The following is an 18,927-nucleotide window of genomic DNA, read 5'->3' as shown; positions in this document are numbered from 1 at the left end:
TAATTTGCGCTCTGGACATGCCTCTTCCATTTTGTTAAATTTTGTTAATTTTTCTTTTCTTCTCCAGACCTTTCAAGTCTGCATGTGGTTTCCATACGTATTTGTACTGAAAGGCTTGCACCTTACCTTTCCTTGTACTGGTTACAATGACAAAGAATCTGTATCTGTATGTGAACCAAGGAGGAAAAAAAAACCTCTTTAAAATTAAGGTTTTCGGGCATGATTTCATAGAAGCTATAAAATGCAAGTGGATGACATTAATAAGGTTAAACTACACCTAGACAAATTTAAATTGTGGCCATATGAAGATGCCGAAGTCTGCCAGTCGCATCAGGTATTAGATTATTTCACAGGTGTAGATATTAACTGTGCAAGCAAATTATCTCTGCACATGCGCACTCAGAGGAAACAGCTCCTTGAGCGTGGGAAAAGGGCTCAGTGAAGCTGACCACAACCACCCACATAAAAAAAAAAATCCAAGCAAACACACTGAATGGTTTGTGCTTCGTTCGTGCAGATTTGTGCCATTAAATTTTTTCTTTGTGCTGCTATGGTTTTTGAGAGATTAAAGACTATTTTTTAGGTCATTCAGAGGACATCATGCCCTCAGCTTGCTCCAAAATTAAACAGACTGGTCTACTTTTTAGTGCTTCATTTTTGCTGATTTGTGCTGTTAAAATTTTCATTTGTGCTGCAATAGTTTCAAAGATATTAAGAGTTTTATTTTTGCTCGATAATGTCATCATCCCCCCCAGACTGCTCCAAAAATATATAATCTTTAATATCTCAGAATATCAACATAGGCTAGCTGTGGGGTCATCAGCCATGGGACCACCATTCACAGATGTTTCGCCCCTTTTAAGTGAATGATGATGTCATCATGATTAATTTTTCTGCAGCCTGCTCAGTTGTTGGACTATTTTTGCACTAACTTGTCTTTCGCTCTTCTTCAGACTTATTATTGGCCGTTGTAGCTTTAAAGCTCCTTCAGAATTGTAAAGAATTATAACGAGGTTTCATTGTGTTCAGCTTGAGCTGTACCTGCTAAAAAAAAAGAATAAAAACACCAAAACTTCAAAAATTGTGAAATGGCTTTCAGAGGGATGCAACACACTTGAAACAGCAATGCTATTGAGGAGTGATCGGCAAACAAACGTTTTGTTGCAAATAGTTAAGTGGGTTGCAAGAAACGTGCAGAAGAAAAGATGAAAATTAACTGCAAAAGACTTGAGTACAATTAAACGCGACGCTACCAGGAATCAATTATCCTCCAGTGCCACCACATTCCAGAGCGGGAACCTAAATGGAGTATCAGAATTACAAGGCATTTCAGTGCTCAGAGACACGGCAAAGGTAAGGAAGGGTGAAACACAACCACCATTTAGCAAGAATCACATGCTGAAACATCAAGATTGGGACAAGAAATATCTAAACACAGATATTGCAAATATTAAGTACAGAACAAATGACTCGAGGGACTAGATATGCGGGCCTGTGGCTGGACACACAGCACCTCTTACCCATACTTGGACGGGTACTGGAATGTGCTGCTATTGTTTAGGATGAGCTAGCTGTACCTTTTTGAGTTTTAGATCGATATATTTAAAACCCCTGGTTGTTGGAAGAAATCTTCTCCAAGCAGTATTACAGGAATAATTACACATAATTCAAGGTGGCATTGATTTATATGCAGGACAATGTTCCATCACAAGCATGCAAGTACTCCACTGCTCGGCAAGCCAGCAAAGACGACAGAATAATGACAGTCACGTGACTTAAACCCTATTGAGAACTTGTGGACCCTTCTTAACCTTCAAATCACTGAGTTATTTATGACTCCAGCAAAATATTGATATGGACCAATATGATATAGTAAAACTTGCCTAAATCATCGTCGTGTAAACCGGATATTCGCACTCACCGGACAAAATGAAATGTCCCAATGCTTTTGTATGGAATTCCACATAATAAACACTGCCTATAACAGATTTTGTATAACAGATTTTCGCTCACATCGGACAAAATGTTCCGTCCGATTGCAATGCATTTTCACTGAAAACCTCCCCCATATACCGGACAAAGCATTCGACGCATGCCTAATAGAGACATCAAATGAAATTCAGCATGAACACTTGCCAGTTCGAGGAAAGTGCTTACCATATTTCCATAATTAAAAAGACTGGCCATTTATTTTTTCCAAACTGTGCTCAGACCCACTGCCTCAACGAGAACGGGCTTAATTCAAGGCCAGTGATGAAAAAACGCTGTTTGTTTGATGCACTGAAATATGGTGTCCTTTCCCACATATTCCCTGGGTGTGGCAAACTAAGCCAGTTTAGATCGCAGCCCCTCTGCTTTCTTGCGACCAGCACGCCTGTAAAATCCACAAAGGGCTGGGATTTGTCACTTTTCTGGTTTCTCTCCTTCCTCTCCCATCATATTTCAAAAGATTTTGCAGTGTGCATGCAGATTTCATTTCAATCATGGATCAAATATGTTTGGCAGAAAAGTCTGCAAATATGACCAACTTTACAAGACAAAGTCAGAAAAGACACTTGCCCGCAATTCATGGAGGAAACTGTACATATTGTACCATTGGTTTGGATGTAGATTAAAGAAGCTTGTTGAGGGAAAAATTAATCCAGAAAAGGCCACTGTTCAGCAGCAAATTGTATCAAGATGAGATGGAGAACTTTAAAAGATTGACGCACATGTCAACATCATTACATGGCCACAGAATTAGAGTTGCAAAAACATAAATCAGGCTTTAGGATTTTAAAGTACCACGCCGCAGCGGACTGAATAAAATAGATCAACTCGTCCAAATGTAATCTTCTTAATGCGCATAATGTCTGACGCGTATTTAAGGCCGGCGTTTAATTTTTCAGACCAAGTTTTGACCTGGTCCTGAAATGAGGCAGGTCCCAATTCAGGATTCCCCGTAGATCATTTGTTGTCTCCTGACTGGAACTAATCTGTGAGATACATATAACGGATTTTGTCCATTTTTTACATAATAGATATCAATTATAACAGACAAAATTCGCTGGTCCGGCTGAATCCATTATATGCAAGTTTTATTGTATTTTGAATCAAGACATTTTTAACCATGAATTTTTCAATCAACTTTTTTTTTCAGGAATTGTCCCAAGGAAATGTAAGCAAATTTGACCTGTGAGACTTTATTCCAAAAAGGGCTTTGCACGACAACTGCGCTAGAAAAACAACCACAATTCTGCTCAGTTTAAAGCACAGATGTCTGCTAACACATTGAATAAATAAACGTAACTTTGATAGATAAAGTTAACAACTGATAACTAGGTTTCAAAATGCTCATCTGCTAAGCTCTGAAGTGCGTTTTGAAGAGTCCAATGAGTGCTTTAAGGCACAACTGTTAATTCAAATAATGTGAAGTCTTTGTCATTAGACAAAATAAGGTAAGGGTAGCTGGAACACCAGTGTACATTCATTTTTGAGGGAATTATGGCCAGAGTAAGGGGCAATGGCAGCCATGACATTCCTATACTGGAGCAATCTCACTCTCTCACACAAAATCACAAATTTTATTATTTAAGATTATGGCTATAACAGCTGGCAGCTTTACTCCACTTGCCACAGCAACTATGGAACACACTGAACTAATAAGCAAACAATTCAATCAGATAGGTTTTTCTTGTGAAAGAAATGGCCACAATTTCACCTTATCCAGAATTCCACCACTTTTCAAACCCTGAAAACACAGCATTTAAGTTCAAGCATTTTCAAGCACATATACAAACCCTGTACAGTAGGCCGAGAGGGTGCACCTGCTCAAAGTGATGTTAACCAGTGAAATCGCCTGCTGGAGTGGGTGGTTGCACAGAAAATCTGCACCCTCTCAGCCCTTTCTGGAACCAGTTTGAGACCTTTGCTGTACAGCATATCACACTGCTTATATTTACTGTGGCTTTACAGAGTTAAGACCTGAACAATTTTTTTTTTTCTGCAGAATTTCTCATCCAGAAGAGGATTTGTCACACCCTCACCAAACCACACTCAAAACATACTTTTGTCCTGATTGAATTCTCATATTTGTCTACAGATCACTTTTGTTCACTTTTGTTGTGTGTTTACCACACTAAGAACATCCAAACAGCTTATGCCTTTTTGTTTTTCATTTGTCTTGAATTTTCTTCTAATCAAGTGCAATGGACCACAGACCCGAGATCTAAAGTTGCACCCTTAACATTACTGGCATTGTATCCGCAGCCTCTCTTCAAGATGGTGACCCATCCTCTCCTCAAATACTGCCTTTGATCTCCTGCCCCACTTCTCATGCCTCGAGTAAGCGAAGCAGTGAAAGATCTTTTTCTTCTCCCCAATGGACCAATTTACAATGACTTAGCTTCATGAATTCTCATGTGTCTGGTCAGACTGCCCTTTTGACCAAATCTTTTGCTACACTCAGAACAGACAAATGGTTTCTCTCCTGTATGAATTCTCATGTGTATGTTCAGAGCACCCTTTTGTCCAAATCTCTTACCACAATCAGAACACGAAAATGGTTTTTGTCCTGTATGAGTTAACATGTGTCTGGTTAGAGTGCCATTTTGGACAAATGTTTTACCACACTCTGAACAGACAAATGGTTTCTGTCCTGAGTGAATTCTCATGTGTCTATTCAGATCGCCCTTTTGTCCAAAACTCTTACCACACTCAGAACAACTGAACAGTTTCTGCCCTGTGTGAATTCCCATGTGTGCAATCAGACAGCCCTTTTGTCCAAATCTTTTACCACAATAAGAACACTGAAATGGTTTCTGTCCTGTATGAGTTCTCATGTGTCCAGTCAGAGTGCTCTTTTGTCCAAATCTTTTGCCACACTCAGAACAGATAAATGGTTTCTCTCCTGTATGAACTCGCATGTGTACCCTCAGAGTTAATTTGTGTCCAAATGTTTTACAACACTCAGAACACCTGAATGGTTTGTTTCGTGTATGAATTCTCATGTGCATGTTAAGACTGCTCTTGTGTACAAATCTTTTACCACACTCATTACAGCTAAATGGTTTCTGTCCTGTGTGAATTCTCATGTGTCCGATCAGACCACCCCTTTGTCCAAATCTTTTGCCACACTCAGAACAAATAAATGGTTTCTCTCCTGTATGAATTCGCATGTGTACGCTCAGACTTCCCTTGTGTCCAAATGTTTTACAACACTCAGAACACCGGAAAGGTTTCTCTCCTGTATGAATTCTCATGTGTCTGTTAAAATTACTCTTGTGTACAAATCTTTTACCACACTTATAACACTTAAATGGTTTCTGTCCTGCGTGAATTCTCATGTGTCCCAAGAGACTGCCCCTTTGTCCAAATCTTTTGCCACACTCAGAACAAATAAATGGCTTCTCTCCTGTATGAATTCGCATGTGTACGCTCAGACTTCCCTTGATTCCAAAGGTTTTACAACACTCAGAACACTTGAATGGTTTCTCTCCCGTATGAATTCTCATGTGTGCGTTAAGATTGCCCTTGTGTACAAATCTTTTACCACACTCAGAACAGATAAATGGTTTCTCTCCTGTATAAATTCTCATTTGTCTGTTCCGAGTGCTCTTTTGTCTCCACTTTTTACCCCAGATAGGATAACTAAATAGTTTCTCACTTGCTTGCCTTCCCTTGGATAGCTCTGAACAGTGCATGCGACTACATAGTTTTCCATATCCAGAGTAATTATGTTTATCCTGAGCAATGTTGCAAATGCTGGGACTAACGGAGACATTCTTGTTTTCCAAACAGTTCAAATCTGAACTGAATTCTCTGGTCTCATTCCAATCACCACTGTTGTCCATGTGAGTTTCAGAACTGTGTGAACTTCTACCATTAGAATCTGGTTGGAAATTACTACCTGGACCGGAGTTGCTGGCTGGTTGTAGTCCTCCATACTCCTCTACATCAGCGTGTGCTTTTAGCATCCTGTGCTGAGCCTGTAGCCAGCTTGAGCAGCTGGCTACAGGCTCGGCCTCTGTGCCGTCATCACTTTGACTTTGATGAATCTGTGATGTCTGTGGTTTTTCATCATCAATTTCACTCTTCACAAGGACAACAGTGAAAGGGGTCTCAGTGATATCCGCGTCCTCCAGCTGGTGAAGCTGCTGTCCCTGCTGAATGACCCAGAGTTTTTCTTGTTCCTCTTTAATGTCTTCCTGGTCAACACTCAGATTCCATTTCTGCTGTTCAGGGAGAATGTCTTCAATCAGCAACAACTCCTGCATGTCTGCAAAAAAGCAGTGAAATTGATAACATTTAGAACATCATTCATTAAAACATAGATTAAGCTGCATAGTGTTGAGTGTGACCCAAGAAAGAATAAGGTAACAATAACTATTTATACCAAAAGAAATTTGCCAGAGCACCGAAACAGTGACAGTACACAGTGAGCAATGCTTTTTTTTAAAGACATCTGCACAAGATATTTGACAATATTGCACAGAACTCTGAGTAACTGAATAACTCTGTTCATTATGTATGCATCCTGCAGAGGGGGTTGGAATTATACAGTCTGACTGCCACAGGTAGGAAAGACCACCTGTGGCATTCTGTGGTGCACCTCAGTGGTTTCAGTCTGTGGCTGAAGGTGCTCTGAAAGGATGTCAGTGTTGCACAAAGATTCATAATGTCACTGTCAAGACCATACTAACTCACTCTTCTTAAAGTTAAAAAAAAAAAAAACTGTGGGTGAGGAGTTAAAGCAGTGTCCAAACATTCAAGTTTAAAACAAATGCACACAAACGTGCTGAGATGGGAACAGCTTAATGCTAACTTTAACACTGAAAATGCCACAGACACGCTAACGCGTTAGCATCGCTCCTGTCTATGTTATACAGTACATCTATCAACGTTTCAGAAGACCATAACAGGTCAGTTTATCATAAAAAGGTATTACTCACAGATACATGCTCTTTAATGTTTAGCAGGGAAAAATTGAGAAAAAAGGAGTAAAAAGCAACAGGTTTGCTTCAAGGGCCCTTGCTGCCCAATAAGGTGCCTGATGGAAAAGCACTAAATTTAGGATTTAATGTTTCCTACTGAACAACAATGATAAAAAATCTTCTGCCCACAACTGCAGAGGGAAGGGCTAAAGAACAACAACTTGTACGGAAAGCCCTCACAGTATGTGGGTACCCACGATGGTCCCTGGACAAAGTGCAGAAGTCCCAGAAAACAAAGAGACCAGACAGACAGGAGATGGAGACAAGAAGAAGAGTGTCTCTCCCTTATTTAGCAGGAGTAAGGGAAAAACTACAGAGGATCTTCAGACAGCACAAAATCCCAGTTTACTTTAAACCGGTTAACACCTTGAGACAGAAATTAGTTCACCCTAAGGACAGGATCCCTAGTTACAAACAGAGCAATGTAGTGTATTCTATCAGATGTCAGGAAAATTGTAATGAACACTACATAGGTGAGACTAAGCGACCTTTACACAAAAGGCTATACCAGCACTGCAGAGAGGGTGCCAGTGGACCTCAGTCTGTAGTTCATCTCCACCTGAAAGACACTAACTACACATTTGAGGACAAGGAAGTTAAAATCTTAGCCAGAGAGAAGAAATGGTTTGAGAGAGGTGTCAAGGAAGCATTCTTTGTAAAACAGTTGAAACCCAGCCTTAACCGGGGAGGGGGTCTCAGACACGCTTTGTCCCGTGTTTACAATGGGGTACTCAGGGACTTTTGATTGAGATATAATGCAAAATATACAAATGGTTTTCAATATTAAATTCAAATGTCAACAAAATCCACAATCCAAATCAGATCCTGATCAAACTTTGTCAGGTGATAGTGAGTGCTAGGCTGCACCTTATTTTCAAATATGACAGGGATTGGGGCACATTTGATTAAGAATGTAAAATATACATTAAATGGGATTTTCAATGTTACATTTGAAAGGCCACAAAACCTGTAATCCAGATCAGATCCGGACCAGACTTTGTCAGTCGGTAAAGGACACCATCCTACATAAGACATCTGAGCTTTTTTGACAGAGTTATGAATTCTTGAAAATTCATTTAATGGGATTTTTCCCATTTTCACCATTTTCCTGACTCTGACCTTGGACCTTGAAAACTGAATCAGTTCTTGCCTATCAGGATATGAATCCTTTGTAAAAAAGAAAAAAATAACATATGAAAAACTGTGGGTTACAGGCTGTATACAAACAAACAGACAGACAAACAGGTGTGAAAACATCCAACTTTGTTGGGGGAGGTAATAATGTCAAACATTAAAATAAGAAGTAGGGCTGCAGCTATTGATCATTTTAGGAATCAAGTTATATCGATTATTCTGGCGATTAATCGAGTAATCGGGTGAAAAGTACTTTTGCGTTTTTAAACATCAATAATCCAGGACTCTAAGCAATGGCATGATGTTGCTGCGCCAAAGTCTTGACGTATTGCTGAAATGGTGATGGAATGTGGCTTTGTTTTGTTTTTTCCTGAACTTGTAATTTGAGGTTTTTTTTTTTTTTTTTTTTTTTTTTTAATAAAGGTTGGTGGACTGGGTCCCCTTGTGATTTTTTTTTTTATCCCTCTTTCTCTGCAATTCAGCAGATGCATTTCAGTTGGAGGTTGAACATGCAAGCAACAATTCAGTTAATTTTTCAGAAAATCTGTGCTCAACAAGCAGACAATTTGAACCCGAGAGCTGAGCAGAAATTTGCCACTAACCACAGCTAGAACACTGTGGAAGAGAGCTCTCTCAATCAGCCCGGCTTCAGAAAATCTCCCCCTACTCCCACTTGGCAGTAAACAAGCAGAGAGCAAACAACAGTAGTTGAGAGGATTCACAGTGGCTCTTCTCCAGTATTGGAAAATGTCGCAGGTTGGATCGGTATTTTCCAATATGCGAATTCTGTCGGTATCAGAACCCGATACCAATTTGGGATTGGCTCGGTCCCATCCCTATTTGTGAAACGTTGTGTGCTGCCCAAAAAAGCGAAAATTAAGTGCGAGTCTGAGCAAAACACAGAAGAAAGTGGACTTTTGCGGAGAGGATCTTTCAGAGACTGTTTGTCAGTGCGGCCAGGGACGGAGCTGTGACTCACCCGGTGTGAGGGGAGTACTGAGAGAAAAATACACAAACACACTGCTTCACTTTAAATGTGCAGTAAACTATTTCAGATGATCAGCGTGGACTCTCTCTCTTAAAAGGCTTTATTTAATTCTGTCATGTTGAAAAGCTTTAGCTTTTGATGCTAAATTGATTAGAGGCCGAGAGCACTCTGCAGGACTGTTTTGCTACAACAGACTGGGATGTGTTTCGAGTTGCAGCCACACGGGAAGACTCCTCTGTTAGTGTAGAGGACTATGCTAATGTACCCCGTATGTGGCTGGGTACATTAGCACGTGTGTAGAGAACATCATGCCCACCATACGAGTCAGGAAGTTTCCCAACCAAGAGCCCTGGGTTAACAGGGATGTACAGCACTTGCTGCGTGCTCGATTGACTGCATTTAGATCTGGCAATGAAGCTGAGTACAAAGCTGTGCAGTACAGACTGGAGAAAGCCATAAGAGCGGCAAAAAGACAGCATAGAGCCAGGACGGAGGATTTCTACTCTCATGCTGATCCCAGGAGGATGTGACAATGCCTGGACCACATCACAGACTTTAGGACTGGATCTAGAACCATCCATATTAGTTCCTCAGGCAGCCTGTCAGATGACCTCAATGTGTTTAACAAACACTTTGAGAGTCCCTCCCCAATTACCTCAGAATATATACACACCTCAGTCACTTTAGCCACTCACCTCCCTCCTCCCAGCTTGTCATTCCACCAGCACAGGTACTTAAAGCCCTGAGGAGCATCCAGCCCCGGAAAGCTGTCGGGCCAGACAATTATACCCGGATGCGCCCTCAGAGTTGGGCTAACAAGGTGGCTGATGTTCTTACATTCATTTTCAACCTTTCCCTCAGTCAAGGCATCATTCCCACCTGTTACAAGACCACCACCATTGTTCCACAACCTAAGAAGCATCCCCCAATTTGCCTGAATGATTTTCAGACAGTGGCACTCACTCCAATCATTATGAAGTACTTTGAGAGAGTGGTACTGGCCCACATTCAGAGCAGTATACCAGATACTACTGATCCCTTGCAGTACGCCTACAGGCACAATAGGTCCACCTCCGATGCCATTGCAGCTGCTCTTCACATTTCCCTCTCTCACTTGGAAAATAAAGACTCCTACATCAGGATACTCTTTACTGACTACAGTTCTGCTTTTAACACGGTTGTCTCGCCACAAACTCACTCACAAACTGTCAGTACTTGGACTTCACCCCACCTTTTGTGACTGGATTTCCTGACAGGCAAGGCCTCAGTCTGTCAGGATTGGGAACAGGACTTCAGCCAGTATCACCACTAACACTGGAACCTCACAGGGCTGTGTCCTTAGCCCTATTCTCTACAGCTTATTCACCCATGACTGTGTTGCCTCCCAACCTGACAACACCATCCTGAAGTTTGCTGACGACACTGCAGTGACAGGATGTACCACTGGTGGGGACAAAGCGGCCTACAGGAGGGAGGTGTACAGTCTGGTAACATGGTGTGGGGACAACAACCTCATTCTCAACACAGACAAGACCAAGAAGATGATAATAGACATGAGGAAGAAGAGGGTACCTCATCAGCCACTGTTTATCCGAGACCTTGAAGTGGAGAGGGTGAGCAGCTTTAAATATTTGGGGGTCCACATCAGTGATGACCTCACCTGGACACTGAACATCACACTGGTGGTGAGGAGGGCTCAACAGCGGCTGTACTTTCTGAGGAGGCTGAAGAAATTTGGCATATCACCCAAGATCCTCAGCAACTTCTACAGCTGCATTATTGAGTCCATCTTCACCACCTGCATCACTGTGTGGTATGGCAGCTCAACTGTGAAGGACCGCAAACGCCTGCAGAGACTGGTAAAAACTGCATCTAAGGTCATCTGGACACCACAACCCTCTCTGCAGAGCATTTACCACCGCAGAGTCCACAGGAGAGCTGCCTCCATTTTCAGAGACTTTTCTTTTTGGCATTCGGTGGCAAAGTAAGAATTTCATTGTGCAGGGAAACATGTTTCTTTACTGTGCATATGACAATAAAGCTTTGAGTTTGATTAGCATTTACACGGCTTATGTGCATGCTCTAGTCTTCTTCTGCAGATGTTACACCGCCACACACAGGCCTGGCATATGTACTACAACGTTAAATGGAGCTTCGAGGCACAGAATTTGCCTCGAACATTCTTTGTAATCGAATTATTCAAGTTACTCGAATAATCGTTTCAGCCAAAATAAGAAGAAAAAACACTGAATTTAATGTAATAATTTACACTAAAAACACTGAAAAATATGTCATATTTTTATAAACAACATTCTTCCAAGAGCCCACAAGTGTTACCATTGTTGTTGGTGGTGGTGGGGGTGACGAAAGAAACCACAAAGCAACCACACAATGAAAGGGTGCACCCAACCACTCTATAGAGACTGGAGCAAAGCAACACTGATAAAGGACACAGGCCCCAAGTTCCAACAACAGACAAGATGTGAAACCCCACAACAGAAGCGGGCAAATAGGCTGCAGGACGACGTGTCATGGCGAGCGCCAACAGCACCCAAAGCACTCTAAGGGGACCAGGCTCCCACACTGGAGCCAAGTGAATGACAACCTACATGTTGTAGATAAACAGAAGCAACTGTGGCCACCAGGACCCTGTGATTAGTGCTACAGTCTCACCACTAGAGGCCAGTATTTCACTGTCCAATCAGCAGCAGCAATCACATCTTTATCAGATGGTCATTAAGTATGTTAAAATGCATCAACATTGTTCAAAATAGCAGGTTCACTGGTCTTCACCTGTATCTATCAGATCTCAAACATGTAAGAGCTGAATATAGCTTAGTTTTTATAGACTTTTATAGTTACTTTTGCAGACCCACTCACTGACTCCATGAACTGAATACGTGCTCTAATCACAAACAATAAAAACAACACACTCACTCTTTGGTTTGAGCCTAAACTGACCATTTTATATATTTAGACATTCACTGATGAAAAGGACAAAAAAGTTATTTTACGTTGGATGATGTAAATTGAGTCAATCCCAGATTTCACACTTACCAATACATGGTTTTAAGTGTCTGCGTGGACCTGAGTTGTTGGCTGGTTCTGATCCTCCACAGTCGTCTCCATGAGCTTCTGTTTTCACTGTTCTGTGTTCGGTTGAGTTGTTGTAAAGAAGCTCCACTTCATCTCTTTGGCTTTGATGAAGCTGTGATGACTGTGGTTTTTCTTCATCTTCACTCTTCAGAGAAAGAGAGATTCAAATCTGATGTCACTCATTGACTGTCCACATTATGTATATAGCAAGTGATCAGATGCAATCTGTGTGTCTGTCTGACAATCCACATTTAACTCTGATCCACATCAATTACTTTTGTAATGCAGTCACACATATGTAAAGAGACACATGACTGCTGCACTCTGTTACTCACACAGACCTCTGACTGATTATAGAAAGACTTGTGGTTCTTTGTCATTCAGATGACCAAAAATAATTCAATAAAATCTAAAAACAGTCTGGATAAAATAAAAATCAGATTTGGGCTAGAATGTTTGGTGGAAGAACCCACCCAAAAGGCCTTCAACTTAAACATCCAAAGAAACTTCCCCCACATTCCAAGGGAGGTCAGGGACATGGAAACAGTGTGGTCCATGTTCAAGGCCTCCCACGTTGAGACAGCTGGTTTGAGCTGTGACCAGACGGTTGTCAGCACTTGTCGTGGCAGCAACCCAAGAACCCACTGGTGCATACCTGTGGCAAGGGAAGCCACCGGGCTGAAGAAGGATGCCTTTCATGCCTGGTTGGCACAGAGGTCACCGGAATCATTGGGTGGGTACTGGCAAGCCAGAAGGACTGCAGCCTCAGTGGTTGCTGAAATAAAAACTTGGGTGTGGGAGGAGTTTGGATAGGGGCTTTTGGTCAGCCTCCAAGCGGTTCTGGCAAACTGTCAGACAACTCATGAAAGGGAGGCAGTTTGTAGCCCAGGCTGTGTTCAATGAGAAAGGAGAGCTGCTGAACTGGACTTAGGAGAATAACAAACAGGCGGTGGAAAGAACACTTTAAGGATCTCCTCAACCCTACTGACATGCCATCCGTTGAGAAGGTATTGATGGAACACTCTGACAGATCTGGTGCAATTACCCTTGCGGAAGTCACAGAGGTAATCCAAAAAGGGGACAGAAGAGTGTGTTCCAATTATAACAGACTCACACTACTCAGCCTCCCTGGGAAAACCTATGTTGGGTTACGAGAGAGGAGACTTAGACAATAAGTCGAACCTCAGATTCAGGAGGAGCAATGCAGGTTCTGTCCTGGTCATGGAACGGTGGAGCAGCTCTTTACAGTGGCAAGGATATTGGAAAAGTCTTGGCAGTATGTCCAACCAGTCTCCATGACTTTTGTGAACTTGGAAAAGACGTACAACCATGTACCACAAGGCGCTATGACAGTATGGGTACCAAAACTGCTACAAACCGCGTGACCAAAGAAGAACCCGCGTCTACATTCTCTGCATCACATTGGATCTGTTTGCGGTGGGTGTTTTACTCCGCCACGGCTATCCGCTGTCACCAATCTTGTTCATGATGTTCATGAATGTGATTAAAAGGCGCAGTCGGGGACTGGAGGGTGTCTAGTTTGGTGACCTCAGAATTCCATCTCTGCTTTTTATGGATGATGTGGTTCATCAGACAGTTACCTCCGATGTGCATTGAGCAGGTTTGGGGCAGAGTCTGAAGCAACTGGGATGAATGTCAGCACCTCCAAGTCTGAGACCATGATCCTCTATCGGAAAAGGGCGGATTGTCCTCTCTGGGTCAGGAGGCAGTTACTGCCCCAAGTGGAGTTCAAGTATCTCTGGGTCTTCTTCACAAGTGAGTAAGATGGAGCGTGAGATCGGGAGATGGATTGGGACAGCATGTGAGGTCCTGCCAATGTCATGCCAGACCGTAGTTGTGAGGAAGAACCTGAGTCAAAAGGTGAGACTCTCGATTTACCAGTTGATTTATGCTCCTATCCTCAACTATGATCATGAACTATGGGTAATGACTGAAAGAACAAGGTACAAGGTGTGAAAATGAGGTTCTTATGTTGGGTATTTACACTCTAGGACAGGGTGAGAACCTCAACTACGCAGGAGGGACTTGGAGTTAAGCCACTGCTTCTTCATACTGAAAGTACCCAGCCGACGTGGTTCGGGCATCTGCTGAGGAAAACCCCAGGTCTACTTTCTAGGGAGATCTTCCAGGTACGTCCAAATGGTGGTAGGCCCAGGGGAAGACCCAGGACATGCTGGAGGGATTATATCTCCTAGCTGGCTTGGGAATGCCTCTGGATCCCCCAGGATGTGTTAGAGGATGTGGTCAAGGATAGGAAAGTGTGGGATGAGCTGTTGGGTCTCCTCCACCGCAACCAAGACACAGATAACCAGTGAATGAAGGAAAATGAATGAATGAAGGATTCGGGTTGGCAATGTGAACAAGTCCTGAGTGATACCAGCCTCCCCCAGCTCATGAAGCTGCTTTCCCTTCTGACTTACCCAGAGTTCCTCCTGTTCCTCTTTAATGATTGGAAGCTCAGTGCCCATCTCGTACAAACACAGATTCCCTTCCTGCTGCTCAGGGAGAACTTCTTCTTTAACTTACCCAGAGTTCCTCCTGTTCCTCTTTAATGATTGGAAGCTCAGTGCCCATCTCGTACAAACACAGATTCCCTTCCTGCTGCTCAGGGAGAACTTCTTCTTTACTCGCCAACAGCTGCTGCATGTCTGCAAGGAAGAATTTAAATGAATAAAATTCAGAAAAACATTAAGATAAAGCATTAGATTGGCATGTCAGTGACCCAACTACAGCATACTAAGGAATTCAGTTCAGGTTTGGGAGCATGTGCTGGTATTTTATATTGCTGCTTCCACAACAGTAATGAACTGCACTGGATCCTGGTTATTAACAAATCTGCAAAGCCACCTTCTTCTTTGTCTTTCGGCTGTTCCCGTTAGGGGTCGCCACAGCAAATCAATCGTTTCCATCTCACCCTGTCCTCTGTATCTTCCTCTGTCGCACCAACCACCTGCATGTCCTCTCTCAGCACATCCATGAACCTCCTCTTTGGTCTCCCTCTTCTCCTCCTGCCTGGTGGATCCATCCTCAGCATCCTTCTCCCTATATATACTGGGTCCCTCCTCTGCACATGTCCAAACCATCTCAATCTCACCTCTCTGACTTCATTCCTAATCTTGTCCATTCTTGTCACTCCCAAAGAGAATCTCAACATCTTCAGCTCTGCCACCTCCAGCTCTGCCTCCTGTCTTTTTGTTAGTGCCACCGTCTCTAAACCATACAACATAGCTGGTCTCACTACTGTTTTGTAAACTTTCCCCTTCACTCTTGCTGATATTCTTCGGTCACAAATCACTCCTGCCACCTTTCTCCACCCACTCCATCCTGCCTGCACTCTCTTCTTCACCTCTCTACCACACTCTCCATTACTTTGAACAGTTGACCCCAAATATTTAAACTCATCTACTTTCACCACTTCTACTCCGTGTGACTGCACTATTCCACTGGGCTCCCTCTCATTCACACACATGTACTCAGCCTTGCTTCTACTGACTTTCATTCCCCTTCTCTCCAAAGCATATCTCCACTTCTCCAGACTAGACTCAACTTGCTCTCTACTCTCACTACAGATCACAATGTCCTCTGCAAACATCACAGTCCATGGGGACTCCTGTCTGATCTCATCCATCAACCTGTCAATCACCACTGCAAACAAGAAAGGACTCAGAGCTGATCCTTGGTGTAATCCCACCTCCACCTTGAATGAGTCTGTCATTCCGACTGCGCATCTCACCGCTGTCACACTATTCTTGTACATGTCCTGCACTACCCTAACATACTTCTCTGCCACTCCAGACTTCCTCATACAATACCACAACTCTTCTCTTGGCACCCTATCATAAGCTTTTCTAAGTCCACCAACACACAATGTAACTCTTTCTGTCCTTCTCTGTACTTTTCCAACAGTATTCTCAGAGCAAACATTGCATCTGTAGTGCTCTTTCTCGGCATGAAACCATATTGCTGCTCACAGATCTTCACCTGTTTTCTAAGCCTAGCTTCTACTACTCTTTCCCATAACTTCATGCTGTGGCTGATCAGCTTTATGCCTCTGTAGTTACTGCAGCTCTGCACATCACCCTTGTTCTTGAAAATAGGAACCAGCACACTTCGTCTCCACTCCTCAGGCATCCTCTCACTTTCCAAGATTTTATTAAACAATCTGGTTAGAAACTCTACTGCCATCTCTCCTAGACATTTCCATGCCTCCACTGGAATGTCATCTGGACCAACTGCCTTTCCACTCTTCATCCTCTTCATAGCAGCCCTCACTTCTTCCTTGCTAATCTCTTGTACTTCCTGATTTACTCTCACCACATCATCCAGCCTTTTCTCTCGCTCATTTTCTTTATTCATCAGCTCTTCAAAATATTCCCTCCACCTTATCAGCACACACTCCTCACTTGTCAGCACATTACCATGTGCATCTTTTACCACCCTAACTTGCTGCACATCCTTTCCAGCTCTGTCCCTTTGTCTGGCCAATCGGTACAATTCCTTTTCTCCTTCCTTACTATTCAACTTCTTGTACAGTTCGTAATATGCCTTTTCCTTTGCTTTTGCCACTCTCTTTTCGCCTTACGCTGCATCTCCTTGTACTCCTGTCTACTTTCTTCATCTCTCCGACTATCCCAAAACTTTTCGCCAACCTCTTTCTCCTTATGCTTTCCTGGACCTCTTCATTCCACCACCAAGTCTCCTTGTCTTCCTTCCACTGTCCAGATGTCATACCCAGTACTGCCCTAGCTGTCTCCCTCACGACATCTGCAGTACTTTTCCAGTGTCCAAAATTGCTTCCCCTCCAACCAGTGCTTCTCTCACCTGCTCACTAAATTTCACACAACAGTCTTCCTCCTTCAGCTTCCACCATCTGATCCTTTGTTGAGCTCTCACTCTCTTCTTCTTCTTTACCTCTAAAGTCATCCTACAAACAACCATCCTATGCTGTCTAGTGACACTCTCTCCTGCTACCACCTTACAGTCTGTGATTTCTTTTAGCTTGCATCTCCTATAAAGAATGTAGTCCACCTGTGGCACCTTCCTCCACTCTTATATGTTACCCTGTGCTCCTCCCTTTTCTTAAAGTAGGTATTCACCACAGCCATTTCCATCCTTTTTGCAAAATCAACTACCATCTGTCCTTCCCCATTCCTATCCTTGATACATATCTACCCATTACTTCCTCATCACCTCTGTTCCCTTCACCAACATGCCCACCGAAGTCTGCTCCTATCACCACTCTTTCATGCTTGGGCACACTCTCCACCACCTCATCTAACACACTCCAGAAATCTTCTTTCTCCTTCATCTCACAACCTACCTGTGGGGCATATGCACTGATGATATTCATCATCACCCCTTCAATTTCCAACTTCACACTCATCACACTGTCAGACACTCGCTTAACTTCACTTTTACATACTCTTCCTTTAAACTGACCCCAACACCATTTCTCATCCTGTCCTCACCATGGTACAACAACTTGTACCCCACGCCGATGCTCCTGCTCTTATTTCCCTTCCACTTGGTTTCTTGCACACACACTATGTCTACTTTTCTCCTCTCCATCATATCAGCCAGCTCTCTCCCCTTTACCAGTCATACTACCAACATTCAAAGTCCCCACTCTCATTTCCACCCTTCTAGTTTTTCTTCTCTCCCGCTGTTTCGTGGCAACGTTTTCCTCCTCTTCTTCGTCGTCTTCGCCCAGCAGTAGCCCAATTTCCACCGGCACCCTGTTGGGCAATAGCACCGGTGGCGGACGTTGTTAACCCGGGCCGCGAACCGATCCGGTATGGGAATTCGGTTCGAGTCTGCATAGTTGGGTGGCTTGTTTTACGCCGGATGCCCTTCTGACGCAACCCTCTCATTTATCCGGGCTTGGGACCGGCACTCAGAATGTACTGGCTGCACCCCCCATGTGGCTGCACCACTCCATCAAACTTGTTAAAAAAGTAGCCATCTAGTGATATTTGGGCATGTCTCTTTGCCTTTTTCCAGTTACTGGGGTCCTCAACACTGTCGTCCGCACTCTGGAGCATGACCAGAGAAATGCTGCAGATGGCCAAAGTGTCATAGCTGATGTTGCGGCACAAATTAAGTCATCCTCCTCAATGGAGTCTCCCTAAGTAACCATTTATTTCACACAAAGTCAAACAGTGACTCACAAGGAACCTCCAAAGTCCATCATAAAACAGTCTGCCTGATGTCATGTGATCGACTGCCTAACCTGGTCCCTGCATACTTCCTCATTAAAAAAGCCGACCAATGCCTATATTTTTTTTAGGAGAATGAAAAAGGCCCACTTCAGTCCATCGGTCCTCACCACCTTTACAGGGGAACCAATGAAAGTGTATTAACAAGCAGCAACTCTCTTTGGCATGAGAGTAACAGTGCCTCAGAGGAAAAGTCCCAGAGTAGGACGGTCAGCTTGAGAGGACTAATGGGGTCACACTGCCACCTATTGGAGAGCTTACCAAACAACACTGTCAAGGGCAAAAAAACATCATCAGGGACTCAAAACAACCCTGTCACAATCTGTTTGCTTTCCTGCCCTCAGATGGCACCAGAGCCCTTTGGTGCAGGTGTGCAGTTCTGTGACAGATTCCTTCCAACTGCAGGGTTCTGAGAAGAATCACCTTTAAAAAGCAGAGGGAACGTGGGCTGCTTAGGCACCCCCCCCCCCCCCCCCCCCAAAAGCATTAGCATTATGGGCTT

At 43.3% G+C, this 18,927-nt stretch overlaps 1 protein-coding gene across 1 annotated transcript; it reads right to left on the bottom strand.

The window, feature by feature from the left end:
• Nucleotides 1-4,353: 4,353 nt before the first annotated feature.
• On the bottom strand, nt 4,354-5,922 carry LOC117505046 (gastrula zinc finger protein XlCGF57.1-like). Its single transcript, XM_034164578.1, has one exon. The coding sequence runs from the start codon at nt 5,829-5,831 to the stop codon at nt 4,371-4,373; it is 1,461 nt and encodes a 486-aa protein (XP_034020469.1). The 5' UTR covers nt 5,832-5,922; the 3' UTR covers nt 4,354-4,370.
• Nucleotides 5,923-18,927: the final 13,005 nt, after the last annotated feature.

Source organism: Thalassophryne amazonica, chromosome 23 (genome assembly GCF_902500255.1).
Source record: "Thalassophryne amazonica chromosome 23, fThaAma1.1, whole genome shotgun sequence".
Classification (NCBI taxonomy): Eukaryota; Metazoa; Chordata; class Actinopteri; order Batrachoidiformes; family Batrachoididae; genus Thalassophryne; species Thalassophryne amazonica.
Note: the sequence above shows the minus strand (reverse complement) of the source record. Positions and strands in the feature narration are given on the sequence as shown.

Excerpts from the sequence above, each read along its gene's own strand:
- LOC117505046 (XM_034164578.1), bottom strand. The coding sequence starts at position 5,831 with ATGGACAACAGTGGTGATTGGAATGAGACCAGAGAATTCAGTTCAGAT.